Raw genomic sequence first — 13,673 nt, 5'->3', positions numbered from 1 at the left:
ACATATTATGAGTTTCCACTTGATCTAAACACCCAAGTGGAGAACTGTGCCAACAGAAAGTAGACAATGGCTGTCTGGTGCAAAGGAGTGACTGCTACAGGTCTAGTTTTCTTCTAAGAGTGACAAAATGTGTGCATGCATGTACAGCCTAGCAAACTACATACAAACCATGAAGCTAGCTACATCATTTCAATGAGAATTATGTCTGATCACAGCTGTTTAAAAAATAGTCAGTCTGTCACATGTTTATGTTCTCTTATTTTTATTTTCTTCTATTTGTCTGACCCAAAGAATGAAACTGCTTGAGCCTGCCTTACTCCCCAGTGGCAAAAGATAAGCTCAAGGGAAAGGGGCTGTGCCCTGTGGGCTCTGTTGTATTTCCCAAATAACCCTGGCCAAATGTCTATGTAACATTTGTGATAAAGTATTTCCATGTTGGAGAAGCCAAGTCTTTACGCGTTTTAACTTACATAACAAATACAAAATAAGACAAGTTCCTCCTTTGCCAGCCCTAAGTTAATTCTCATATCAACTATTTGATTTCCTTCAGTTTTACCTAGATGTGAAAGACTAATTCCAAAAGGAGTGGTTGTGCTCTGTGGTGCCAGTTAGCCTTAAAGTCTACTTCCAATGCTTTAGAACTCACCCAGCTCTAAACAGTCCCCAAAAGGAGGCAAGAAAGGCCAGACATGGGGTAGCTTTTCAAACACTCTGGCACTTCCTTGTGTCTGTGGGTTGAGCTGGAGCATGCACACCATGGAGATTTGCTAATAGGCTTGCCGGGTGATATCTGACCACACTGCATTAGCTGGTCCCTCACACAGATCTTTATTACACAAACACATCAGTAAAGCTCCGGAAACACTGACTCAGAACCTACAATCTCACCACCCACCACAAAGTCAGTGTTGCTTTGACTTTACTAAGAATGCCTCCTGCCTACCTGCAAAACTGGGTTTTCCCTAAGAATGTATGGCCAAATTATCTTGAATTAAGAGAGGATTCAAAGAATCTAAACATTTTCCTTTAATATCCATACATCTGTATGCTTCTGCCGTGCTTGCCACCTCCACCCTACCTCTTCAGACAGGGTATCCATGATCCTCTTACCTCAGTTTGCCATGTTCTGGGTTACAGGTGTGTGCCTAAACTCCTGGCAACAGCTTTTCCCTCTGTAGCACTCACACACACACACACCATGTAGGTCATCAGATCCAATTAATAATTCAGGACTATTAGATGGTATGATTAAGAAGCTGGAAACTGTCATCACCAAATATCACTTAATAATTAAAACATCAAACAAATTTATTTTATCCTAAAGACATCTACATTTACAAATACCCCTACATGCCCCTCAAAGGCAGTCTTTAACAGGGAAACAGCTATCTGCACTTTCTTTATCAGCTCCAGGGCGTTTGCTTATTCATTTGATTGTTGTATTGTGGGGAATGGCTTGAAACAGTATTTTACACTGTAGCCCGGACTGGAATGCAAGCCATCTTCCTGTTTAGCGCCTCTGAAACTGGATTACAGGAGTGAGAAGCCACACCCATAGCTCCATGTTTACCAAATAAAATACCCACCCCGATTCTGTCAACTTTTCACAGGATCTTTTAGAATGTGTCAGGGCTTACAGTCTCGGACACACACCCACACAAATAGTGAATGAAGATTGGAGAGCGTGAAGGCTGGTTGTCTGAAAAAGCATTTTAGGGGCTGGAGAGATGGCTCCATGGGTAAGAGCACTTTAGTCAGCATGAAAATCTGAGTTCAATCCCTAACACCCACCTAAAAAATTTAGCATGGCTGCCAACAAAATGGCAAGCTCTGAGGTCAGTGAGAGACTGCGTCTCAAAAAAAATAGAGTGAAGAGTGACTGAGAAAGACATCTGACATCATCCTCTAACCTCCACTTGTGCACACCCTGACTTACACATGTGCATATATGCCATGGGAGACAGGGCAGTGGCTAAGGAGTTCATTCGGAGCAGCACTATTCATATTCTCTAAAAGTGGAAGAAACGCAAGAATCCATTACTGGATGACTGGATAAACAACATGTGCATACACAAGCATTATTCAGCTTTTAAAAAGAAACAAATTCTGGTACATGATATATTTGTTTTTGAGACAGTCTCATGTAACCCAGGCTAGCCTTTCACTTGCTATATATGTAGCTGAGGCTGTCCTTGAACTCCTGATCCTCCTGTCTCTACTCCCAAGTGCTGGGACCACAGGTGTGGGACACCACACCCGCTTCAGTGATGAACCTTGGGGTCACTATGTTAAGGGATGAAGCAGTCACAAAACGAAAAGATTCCACTTACATGAGGTCCCAGAGTCAGATTCACAGGGATGAAAAGGAGAATGGTGGGTACCAGGGCCAGCAGAATGGATAGGGAGTTAAGCAGATAAAGGTTATACAATTTCAAAGTTTTGGGATGGGGGTGATGAAACAGGGTCTCACACTGAAGTCCAAGCTGGCCAAAAAAAAACTTGAAGCAATCCCCCAGCCTTTGCCTCTGGCCTCTACCTCCCAAGTGCTGGGATTAGTTATATATCACCACACCTGATTTTATAGTGTGAAAAGGCTCTGCTCACAGATGGTGATGATGGTGACTCGATGTGAAACATACGTAATGCCTCTGACCAATACACTTAAAATGGTTAAAACATTACCAAATACTGGTTGTTATTACAATAAGTAATATGAGCATGTTTATTCATAATGAAACCTAAAGTAACAAGATTGAGATTTAATTAACACTATATCTGACAACCAACTAGAAACCTTCAGTAATACGTTGTGTTATGACTCTGCAGGCTTTATAATCCTCAGGACCATACGTACTTTGATATACTCCTAATCCTTCTTTAAAAAGGGCAGGAAATGTAACGTATTAGCATTAAAGGTCCCCAACTTATTACAGGCCAGTATTCCCAAGTAAGATGCCTTTCCATGTCAAATTACTCATAATATTAAATATCAACAGCTAACACCTCTGCTTATTCAGCCAGTGTATTAGTCACACTGAAAGAGTAAGCAATCATTGGAAACAAGTCTTTCTTCAATGTACAAATCAGCTATGGCTTGCACCCCAATGACTTCATAGTAAAACACGGGCAGGGCCTGGGACACTCCCCTTACATAACTCATGTTCTGTCTGAGGAAATGGACAGCTCACTTGTGAGTGAAGTATCAGAGATGCCCATTTGGTAATTTCCAAACCAGATTGCCCATGCCCTCCCTCTGCTTACCAATCATGTCACTAAAAAGCTAGCTCTAAGTGACTCTTCAATACCTCTAGGGTCCATTTTGTAAAGGAAAATAATAAATTACTTATGAGATTCAGTTTTTAGTTTTAAAGTCTGCAGGTAATGTGTGGTCTTGTTTTAAAGGCATCTGTGTCACATGCCAACCCTTCATTTATCTATACTACTTATGGAAGTGGCTTATACTTTTTACTTGCATGTTTCTAGACCCTTCTTACTGTAGTCCAATGTTCCAGGTGGGGGGAGGGGGAGGTTGGCAATACCATGTAAGTAAAAAGCAAATTGGGAGCTGGAAGATGGATCAATGAGTAAAAGCACCTGCTGCCTAGCCTGACGACCTGAGTTTAATCCCTAAGATGCACGTGGTGAAAGGAGAGGACAATTCCTATAAGGTGTCCTCTGACCTCCTCATGTGCTTTGGCACGTGTGCTACTCTCCAATAAAAACACGTAATACTTTTTAAGGAAAGCAAAAGGCCTTCCATATATAAGGCATATAAATACATATTAGAAGTCATCTCTACCTTTATATATTAGAAATCTACTTGACTAATAAATGATGGCAGTGGAACTGAGCTTTCCTATGAGGGAGCACTAAAAGGATGAAATAAGGAGGTGATGTGTGTTAAGGGGAAGATGAGACAGAGTGAAAAGTTACAATAATTTTATGTAGTTCCAAACATTCAAAACAAACAAACCTCAAAATTTGCAAATGGGTGATTAAAACCCTCTGAGACAAGGCTGGAAGAATAGCTCAATTGCAGAGCACCAGCATAGCAGTCCTTGTACTAACAAAGAAAGGGCTGCACTTACCAAGTGTGAGCATCGATGGGGAGAAACTGGAACCGCCATGCACTGATGAGGGACTATAGAGTGATACAGGTACATTACCATATTGTTCAGCAGTTCCTCAAAAGTTAGAACTGCTGCATGTCAGAGCAACTCCACTCCTGTATCCACGCATTCAAAAAATAAAAGAATATACACCTCCATACAAAAACTTGTACACAAGCTGAGCAAGGTGACACAACCTCTGACGTCATCACCAGAAGAGACGGAAGGTAGACATGGGAGTGGAGACAGGCTGAACAAGGAGTTCAAGGACTAGGTGGGCCACATAAGACCCTGAATTAAAAAGGTGAAGTTAACGCCAGGCATGGTGACACATACCTTTAATCCCAGCATCCTAGAGGCAGAAGCAAGCAGAGCTCTGTAAATTCAAAGCCAGTCTGGTCTATAAAGTGAGTTCTATGTAAGCCAGAGCTACACAGTGAGCCTCCATGTCAAAAACAAACAAACAAAACCAAACTAAACTTATACTCAAATGTTCATAGCAGCTTGACTCATAATAGCCAAAAGGTGGGAACAAGCCAAATGCCCATCAACTAATCAGTGAATAAACCAAATGAGACACAACCAAAGATTATTCAGACATAAAAAGAATGGAGTTTTGATTCATGCTATGCAGCACAGACAAGCCCTGAATTCATTATGCCAACTGGAAGAAGTCTGTTCCATGTTGTATGACATTGGGATGGGGAATAGGGAGTGACTGCTGCTTAGATGAAGCAAACATTCTGCAACTGAACAGCAGTGACAGCCACACAGCTCCGGGTGTCCTAAGACACGGAAGGGTACAATTTGGTACGTAAACTCTATCTACACTTTAAAAGGAAGAAGAGCCAGGCATGGTGGTACACACCTGAAGTCCCAACTATTCAGGAGGCTAAGGCCAGCCTGGGCTAGATAAGAAGGGAGAGAGAGGGAAAGAGGGAGGAGGAGGGGAGGAAACTTAAAAAGTCCTATAACCCTACTACCTCAATAGATATAAAATATTGCTGGAGTCCTTCAAGTGCTTTATGCTTCCTTCCAGACAGTATTTATTGTGTTCCCAGTGGCTGCCAAGGATAACCTTGAGCTCCTCCTCCTGTGGGGACTACAGGCGTGCACCACCACACCCATTTTATATGATGCTGGGGGTGGAAGCCAGGCTCCATGCATGCTAAGCAAGTATTTTACCAACTAAGCCACATCCACAGTCCTCTTCAAACACATTTCTACACACTGTAATCGTGCCAGCTCTCCCAATTCTCACTCTCAACTCTTCCCATTTTAATCTTGCCAAGAAAACGAAGCTCTCCAGGGCCGCCCCATTTGGGGAACCATCTTTTTCCACCCACACTTTAAAGCTTTCCCTCTGCATCCGTTTTCTGTGTATAACTGGCCCAAATATCTCCCAGTAGAAGAAATTATCAGTAAGAAGCTGGAAAGGCCGCCTGGCCCTCTAGGCACTCCTTAGCCTTCCTGTCCCCAAGGAGCTAGAGGATATTCATGTAGACTCTGTCTCAATACTGGCATGTCCACTTACTCTTCAACACACTACCCACAGCCCACCACCAAATCATTCGTCTATTTAGGTGATGTTATTCTGAAAATTACCATCAATGCCATGAGGCCAAAGCCACTGGCCACTCCTGTAGGCCAATTATTCTGTGTCACATTTTGTCTCCCTGTTCTTACACCACATTACTGTCACCTCATGCTACTGGGTCCCTCATCTTAACCTCGGCAACCTCCTTCACATAGGCCCTAACATAAATTCTCTCTTCTGCAGTATGACTCCAGGTTGCTACTGACCCCCAGTCCCTAAATTCAGACAACTACCTTTGTCCATTTAGCTATAGGCAACCACTGAGTTTCTTCCCAGCAACAGTTAACAATGGGTGTAGATATACCTGACGTATAAGCATTGACTCAAGTTGGCTAACGACTCATAGCAGGGCTCATCATCTCTAACATCTGCCCTAAAACCTGTGTCTCCTGCACTTCTCAGCTGCTGCCACCAGCATGCACACCATCGTCTAAAGCAGAACCTACAGAGGATTCCACAGGCTCAGAGCTCCTCAGATGGACACCTCCTGAACTCACTTCATTTGTAGCATTCATTTGAATTCCTCCACATAATTTCCTTGAGCTTGGAGGCAAGGACTACAGCCAATATTGCTGACAGTGCATTCTCAAACCTGAGCCCTACTGCTTTGCATCATAACTCACTCTCATTACTACACATACATCTGTGGCCTGATAAAAAACTGATCTGTGCCACCTGCTGCTACCTAAGTTCCTTTGGTGGAAGATGGTGACTTACTGGCATGGTAACTTGTACCTGTATGTACTCTCACCATTCAGGAGACTCAGGCAGAAGGACTGTTGTAAGTTTGAGGCCAGCCTGGCTGACTGACTAAGAGTTTGAGCCCAGCCTGGGCTACACAGTGACACCCTGTACAAAGGGAAGAGAGAGCATGCCTCTCAGAACTGTCAGGTTCCTTTGACCACCATCTGTCTTAGCTCTAACTAATTCCTGTGAGGCTCAATAAAAGCACAAACTTTAATGGCAGGCCCCCCAAAATACTAGTTTGATTATCCTACAAGGCTAAGCTCCTTCTCTGTGATTGTGATATACAGAAATTCTACAGTGGAATTTCAAAGTTCAGTTTGAAGAAAACAGTAAAATTATGTATTTTTTAAAACCTAGAAGTGGGCCAGATGTGGTGGTGCACACATTTAATCCCAGCAGACAGGAGGCAAAGGAAGGCAGATCTCCATGAGTTCAAGGCCTGCCTAGTCTACATAACAAGTACCAGGACAACCATGCTACACACTAACATTCTGTCTAAAAACAAAAATAGAAACAAAAATCAAAACTTGAACTGTACCAGGTACATGCCAGCACTCAGGAAGCTAAGGCAGTGAAATGGCAAGTTTGTAACCATCCTGAGCTACTTTGTAAGATTTTATCTTGAAGGAAAACAAAACAAAACAAAACAAAAAACTCTGTAACTCACAAAAGAAAGCCCTGGAACTGGGCTAATAATGATGAAGCCTCATACAACATGAAAGGCCCTGGGTTCAAAGCCCCAGCAACAAACAAGAACTCAGCACAACTACTAGAGCAGTGTTTGGCAGATCACTATCAGAGGGCCAGAAAGATGGCTCAATGGGTAAAGGTGCTTACAGTCAAACTGAACAGCCTGCACCTACACAGTGGATAGAAAGAGCCAAGCCTCACGGGTTGTCCTTTGCCCTCCACATATGTACTAGGTTCAATCCCCAGCACTCTTTAAAAAAGAAAAGAAAAGAAAAGAAAAGAAAAGAAAAGAAAAGAAAAAGAAAGAGCAGTTATTATAGTTTTTCTTCAATCAAGACTTGAACCAGCTGGGCGATGGTGGTACAAGCCTTTAATCCCAGCACTGGGGAGACAGAGGCAGGTAGAAGGTCATGGCCAGCCTGGTCTACAGAGCTAGTTCCAGGCCAGCCAGGGCTATACAAAGAAACCCTATCTTGAAGGAAAAAACAAACAAAAAAGACTTGAACTGGATAGGTTAATGAATACCACTTTCTAAAGCTACCTATAGCTTATATGAGTGAAAGTCTAGCACCATTCAGTCACAGATTTTTGTCTTGTAAGCCAACTTCATAAACTTCCCCAGGAGGCACTACCCATCTCTGCCAAGTTTCTGCAAAGAACATGTCCTGCCATCAGTGAGCAGAAATCAATAAATCCGTTTCCACTCAATAAATGCCTCAATTCATCTCCTTAAGTAATAGCTTTGTCAGTGGTTTCTCCCACATTCAGAATTGTAGAAGTGGAAAAGTGGGGGATTAGTCATGGTTTTACAAAGGTGACTGGAAACAGTAACACGGGTTGTAAAAAAAGTTGTGTGTTACCTTCAGTAAAAGGCTCTCTCTGATCCTCTGTGTACAAACCCCAGCTTCCAAGCTTCTGTCCCTGGATTGCAGGCAGAACAATGTTGTAATGGTTGGGGTGTCTCACTGGACACTGGCACATCAAGCAAATGCCAGCAAACAAGTACCTTCTGTTTCAGCAAACACTGTCAGAAATTTCCATCCTCAGCCATCCGTGGCTCCACATTTTGCCAGGCATCTTCTGAAAGCCTCCCTGTAGCCAGCTTCAAGGTCAAAACCACAATGCTTGTCCCCTTGCTCCCTAAGGACATCCTCCTATTTCTTTCTTGATGGGCAAAGTCTAAGTTTCCCATTTCCAATTTCCCTGTGTCTTCTGAATGAAGGCTACTTGAGTAAGGCCAGCCTCCTTTGGCTTCTTGTTAATCCAGTTACATTTCTATCAAGTGGGTTTTAGAGTCATCTATCTAGTCTTCTGAACTTGCCTTGCGATCCAGCAATCTTTCTGCTTCTTGACTGTGGCCACATGCAGTTCTAAAAATCTAAAGAGACCAGCCACCTAAGCTGACTTCTAGCCTTGCTATCAGCAGGGGTCCCATGCTTCGCCCAGCCTTCCTCATCCCCTCCTCCAGCCAATCTGTGGAATCCTCCTTTGGGATAGGCCAAGCCTGTCTCTGCTGCCTAAACAAGTCTTGCTCATTCCTGTCCTTTGTGCTTGGCTCCCAGGCCATACTTCCTCCTAGAAGAACCAAGGCCTTCCCTTCCCACCCCTGGAAATCATAGGCCTCCTGCTGGGAATGTTTTGTAACCGAGATCTGCCCTCCACAGTGAAGACTTCCCTAATCACCAGGCATGCAGAGTTCTTTCACTCCTTTAAATTCCTCGTGTCCCTGTCACTCACCTGGCACTTAATAAGAAGCAGTTGGCTATACCTGTTTATCTTTCATCTTATCTCTTCACATGACAGTCATTTCTTCATACAGAAACCATAGAGCACACTTGCAGACACATGACAACACTGGGGGACAACACAAACAAGGTCTTTGGCAAAATCCTCTCCACAAGAACAGTCCATTCCTTCCCCAGATTCTTCTAGCTCTGGCCCCCTACACTACCTGGTTCCTATTCAGCAACACGAATAGATCCCTTCTTGGTCACACACAGTTTAAAGTTCTGTTCTTCCCGTAGCATGTCTGTCTTGGCTGACACCACTTTCAAAGGCTATCCCATGATCCCTCCACTTCACCACCAAGACCATGATTTATGAAAGTACTGGGTTTGGGGGACATCATTTCTTACTTTTCCCTGCATTAAACACTGCAGAATGCAAACTTCAAATTCACTGGAAATACCTTCTGGAATAGATTATCACCTATGCTCAGGAATACCTGAGATAATCCCTTCTGGCTCAACTTCTAACATAATTTTCTGTTCCATTCCCTTAGGCAAAGGTATCTTCCAAACACTTCATAGTTTATTTCTTTTCCTGGAAAATCTTCCACATATTTTAAAATTGGCAGTTCCTTGATTGAAGCTCCCATGCAATCTAGTAGGAACTAGGAACCTGGCAAGTAGTCAATATTCATTTACCTATTAATTTTTTAAACTACCCAACTATATAAAATGTCAAATTGCTGAAAAGGAGAGTGTGCCTGATATAATAATGGAAATTAGGCTTGGAAAACATTCAGAGAAGCTGAAGAGGTGGTTCAGTGGTTACAAGCACTAACCTCTTTAGCAGAAGACTCAGGCTCAATTCCCAGAATCCACATGGAAATTCACAATGCCTATAACTCCAGTTCCAGGGAATCCAACACCCTCCTATGGCCTCTTTGGATACTCCACCCATGTGGTGTGTATACATATATTCAGGGGAAACACTCATGCACATAAAATAAAAATAAATAGCCAGGCAGGAAGTGGTGGCACACACCTTTAATCCTAGCACTTGGGAGGCAGAGGCATGTGAATCTCTGTGAGCTCAACGCCAGTCTGATCTACAGAACCAATTCTGGGACAACCAAAGACTACACAGAGAAACTCTGTCTCAAAAGACAAAAAGAATATATAAATACCTTTCAGGTTATTTAATGATTAGACTGATTATGAAAAGGTCTTCTCTGTGCAGCATGTGGAAGGATGCAAATTTACCTGCTGAGTTGTACAGCCTAAAAAAAAGACCAAAGCTAAGCATGATAGAGCAAGTCTATAATCCAGTACTTAGAGGCAGAAGGATCAGGAGTTCAAGGATAGCCTCAGCTACACAGCAAGTCTGAGACCAGCCTGAGTGAGCCACCTGAGACCCAATCTCAAAACAATACCAAAAAAAAAAAAAAAAGATATCACCTGTACACACAACTTCAAGATCTTTTAAGAAACATTTACCCCTTTCCTCTAGCGGTTTAGCTTCCTATTTCAGTGGACTAAAAGCTGTAATGTTAAGATTATGTAACATACATGTGAGCATAACACTAGAATGGGAATATGCAAGGCCCAGGTTAAATCTCCAGTATCACCAAAGGAAAAAATGATGAAAAATAGAGGCCAGGAGGAAGACGGTTAGTTGGCTAGCAGAGAAGAATACAGTGAATGTTTTACTGTTTAAAAAGCAATTTCACACCTTTAATCCCAGCACTCGGGAGGCAGAGGCAGGTGGATCTCTGTGAGTCCCAGGCCACCCTGAGCTACAGAGCAAGTTCCAGGACAGCCTCCAAAAAAAAACAAGACAGAAAAACCCTGTCTCAAAAAACCAAAAATAAATAAACTCTAGTTATTATTAAATTAGGGTCCACTGCTTGATGTTCAACCAAGTTTGTCAAACCCAGGGACAGTTGAACAGAAAAGCTGAAGCCCCTAAACACAACCAGCCACTGAGTCACACAAAGAACTGAACCTTACACCAAAGGGTTCTGGACATCTTCAGACTTCCCTCAAAAGACATTGTCATTTCAAACAACAGAGTCTATGAGAACATCCCAGTGACCCGTTCTCAGCCCATTTCCATGTCAATCTTCAGGGTGCTTCCTGCACACACACCTAAGTAATTCATAAGCACCCAAGACTAGGCCCAACTACCTGACAGCCATACGCTGTCACACAAAACATTGATTTTCCCAGAAGAGGCAATGTTTGAAGTAATAGGATTCTTTTCAAACACGGCAAAAATGTGCTCAATTTTGTTACTGCTTTTTCATAGGAATTCAACATGCCAACTTAGAAATCGCAGGCTTTAAAATTCCTCTCTGCTATATTGCATAATAATGCTGATGAAGAAATCATACATGATGATCACTGGAAAGGCAAGCCCAAGTGCATATTAGAAAACAGAAGACAGAGTAATGAACAGACTAGGGGACAGTGTATCAGACAATGGAGCCAACTGTAAACACTCATTTTAAAGTGAGTTCAGCCAGGAGGGGTTGGTGCACCCCTACAATCCCAGCACTCAGAAGGCTTGAGGCAGGAGGAAGACAAAAAGTTCTAGGCCAACCAGGTCTACCTAAGGAGACTGTTGGTTCGTAGGTAGGTAGGTAAGTCGGTAGGTAAATAGATAGATAAATGGAAAAAGAATAGAAAGACTGGGGAAATGGCTCAGTGGATAAAGCATGGGCTGCACAAGTGAGGACCAGGGTTCAGATCCTTAGGACCTACATTCAAAAAAGGAAGGATCAGGCTTGGTAGCACTCGCCTTTAATCTCAGCACTTGGGAGGCAGAGGCAGGCAGATTTCTGAGAGTTCTAAGCCAGCCTGGTCTACTTAATGAGTTCCAGGACAACCAGGGCTATGTAGAAAGACCCAGTCTCTAGAAAAAGGGAAGGAAGGAGAGAAAGAGGCGGGGAGGAAGAGAATGTTCAATCCAAAGAACAGCTAACATGCACTCCACAACTAAAATCATCTGATGCATGTCTCCAAACTCTTGAGCACTATTAAGAACCGCTGTCAGGGTTACAACCACAGCAAATTAAGTAGAGAGAGTAGCTTCCTCCCGGTAGGAGAAAACAAGGAAGAAGAGTCCAGCTCTAACTAGCTACGCCAAACCCTGCTGAGGTGGCCTGTTAGCGGCCTCCTTTCAGCACTGACATTTCCAAGTGTTTTGCAAAAAGGAAATTTTAAGAATGTGCTGAACCCATCCTTTCTGAATCATTCCCCGATAAGTCTGGTTTCATCTGGCTTGTTTGTTGGTGGTGGATTTTTTTTTTTTAAATCATGGTGATGATCACAATAAGCTTGAAGTGAACTTAAAATAAAGATGTCTGTATACTCAAAGAATGGAAACTTTTGAAAACTTTCAGATTTCTAAGTTACTTTGTTTTGTGAGAGCCTGAACGAAAGGAGACAATTAGCTGAGAGCTTTAAAAGTTAAATCTCCAGATTAAAACTTGCTTCATAGAGTTAAGCAGGTTCAGGTGGGCAAACCAACACCAAGAAACAGAAAAGCCAACCAACTTCCCACACAACTAACCAGGAAAATCTTCATCAACTGTTTCACCTGTTTACTTCAATATACATATACAAGGGCAAGGAGACAGAAAAACTGTATTTCCCACACACCTGATTTTGAACACAGTAAAACAAACACGAAACCTTAGAAAGTGATTCCCGCACTTAAAAAACGATTCTAGTCAGTAGTCTAATCAGTTAACTGCAATTCCATCTCCTGGGAGTGAAGCAGCAACCTCAATAACAAGACTTGTATATAAAGTGTTTTCAAACACATCACCTCATTTAAAGTACCCTGCCAGACAGCCTCTGGTGAAACCGCAAAGGCAAAATCCAGCTACGCTGGGGACCTGTGTTGGGCTTCAGTCCTTCCAACTTGGAAAGATGATTTACGCGTCCTGGGGTTTATCTACTTTCTCTACCCTCCCTACGGACTTCGGAGCATGTTTGAAAGATACAATTTCCCAAGAATCTTGGCACCGAGACTATTTATTGTTGAGTTGATGACTATTACTTCAAGCAAAAGGAAAAAGAAAAAAAAAAAAAAACGAAAGAAAGAAACTCTCGACAATCACAAACCAGAAGAAACTATAAGACACGTCCTTCCTTTCTGCAAATAGCCACAAGGTGCAGGTTCAAGTGATGGTAAGTGGAAAATCGAAAAGTGGGGCTGTCCGCTCTGAGAGCTGCGTGCACAGGCGGGCTGCGAGGCCGGAGCGGCCCGAGGCCTGGCGAGCGCGGTGACAGCTGGCGGGGCGGAGGGCTGAGGGCCCGGCCGCGCCGTCGAGGGCGCACGCGCGGTGAGGGGTGCCCGCCAGGACCCCCCGGGTCGCCGAGGCTCTAGCACCACAGGCACCTGTCGCCCCCGACCCGGGACGAGAGCTCACCTCGTCGGTTCATTGGCCGGACCCGCACCGCCACTTTCACTTTGGAGTCGCCCATCGTGCCGCTGCTGGAGTTCTCGTTGCACCTCCGTCTGCTACGGCCACCGAACAAACTCTCCGAGACCAACCCGGCGGGCGGGGGCTGTGGGGAAAGGGGGCGGAACCGGCAAGGGGTGAGGACCGGTGCGTCCCGGGCCATGCCGGGATTTGTAGTTCCCGAAAGGCGGGCCGAGGCGCTGGCGGGAAAATTCGCGCGTCGCTCTCTGGAACTTGTAGTCAGCTGTCGGGAGTTTGCAAATGTGCCGCTGTTTCTACACCTCTCTCGCCCCTTTCTTCTCTCTTTCTTTACTTCTTCCTCTTTCTTTTCTTC

At 43.7% G+C, this 13,673-nt stretch overlaps 1 protein-coding gene across 3 annotated transcripts in view; it reads right to left on the bottom strand.

The window, feature by feature from the left end:
• Kif13b (kinesin family member 13B) overlaps positions 1-13,455 on the bottom strand; it is a 148,407-nt gene extending 134,952 nt beyond the window's left edge. For 2 of the 3 annotated variants that reach the window (XM_027390340.2, XM_027390341.2), the window contains exon 1: positions 13,307-13,455. In XM_027390340.2, the coding sequence (XP_027246141.1) occupies positions 13,307-13,361 (55 nt within the window). In that variant the 5' untranslated portion in view covers positions 13,362-13,455. The remainder of the gene's footprint in view (positions 1-13,306) is intronic. The other variant, XM_035452359.1, reaches the window with a different exon arrangement.
• Positions 13,456-13,673: the final 218 nt, after the last annotated feature.

Source organism: Cricetulus griseus (assembly GCF_003668045.3).
Source record: "Cricetulus griseus strain 17A/GY chromosome 1 unlocalized genomic scaffold, alternate assembly CriGri-PICRH-1.0 chr1_1, whole genome shotgun sequence".
Taxonomy (NCBI): domain Eukaryota; kingdom Metazoa; phylum Chordata; class Mammalia; order Rodentia; family Cricetidae; genus Cricetulus; species Cricetulus griseus.
The sequence above is the reverse complement of the archived record's forward strand: the minus strand, read 5'-3'. Positions and strand labels throughout refer to the sequence as shown.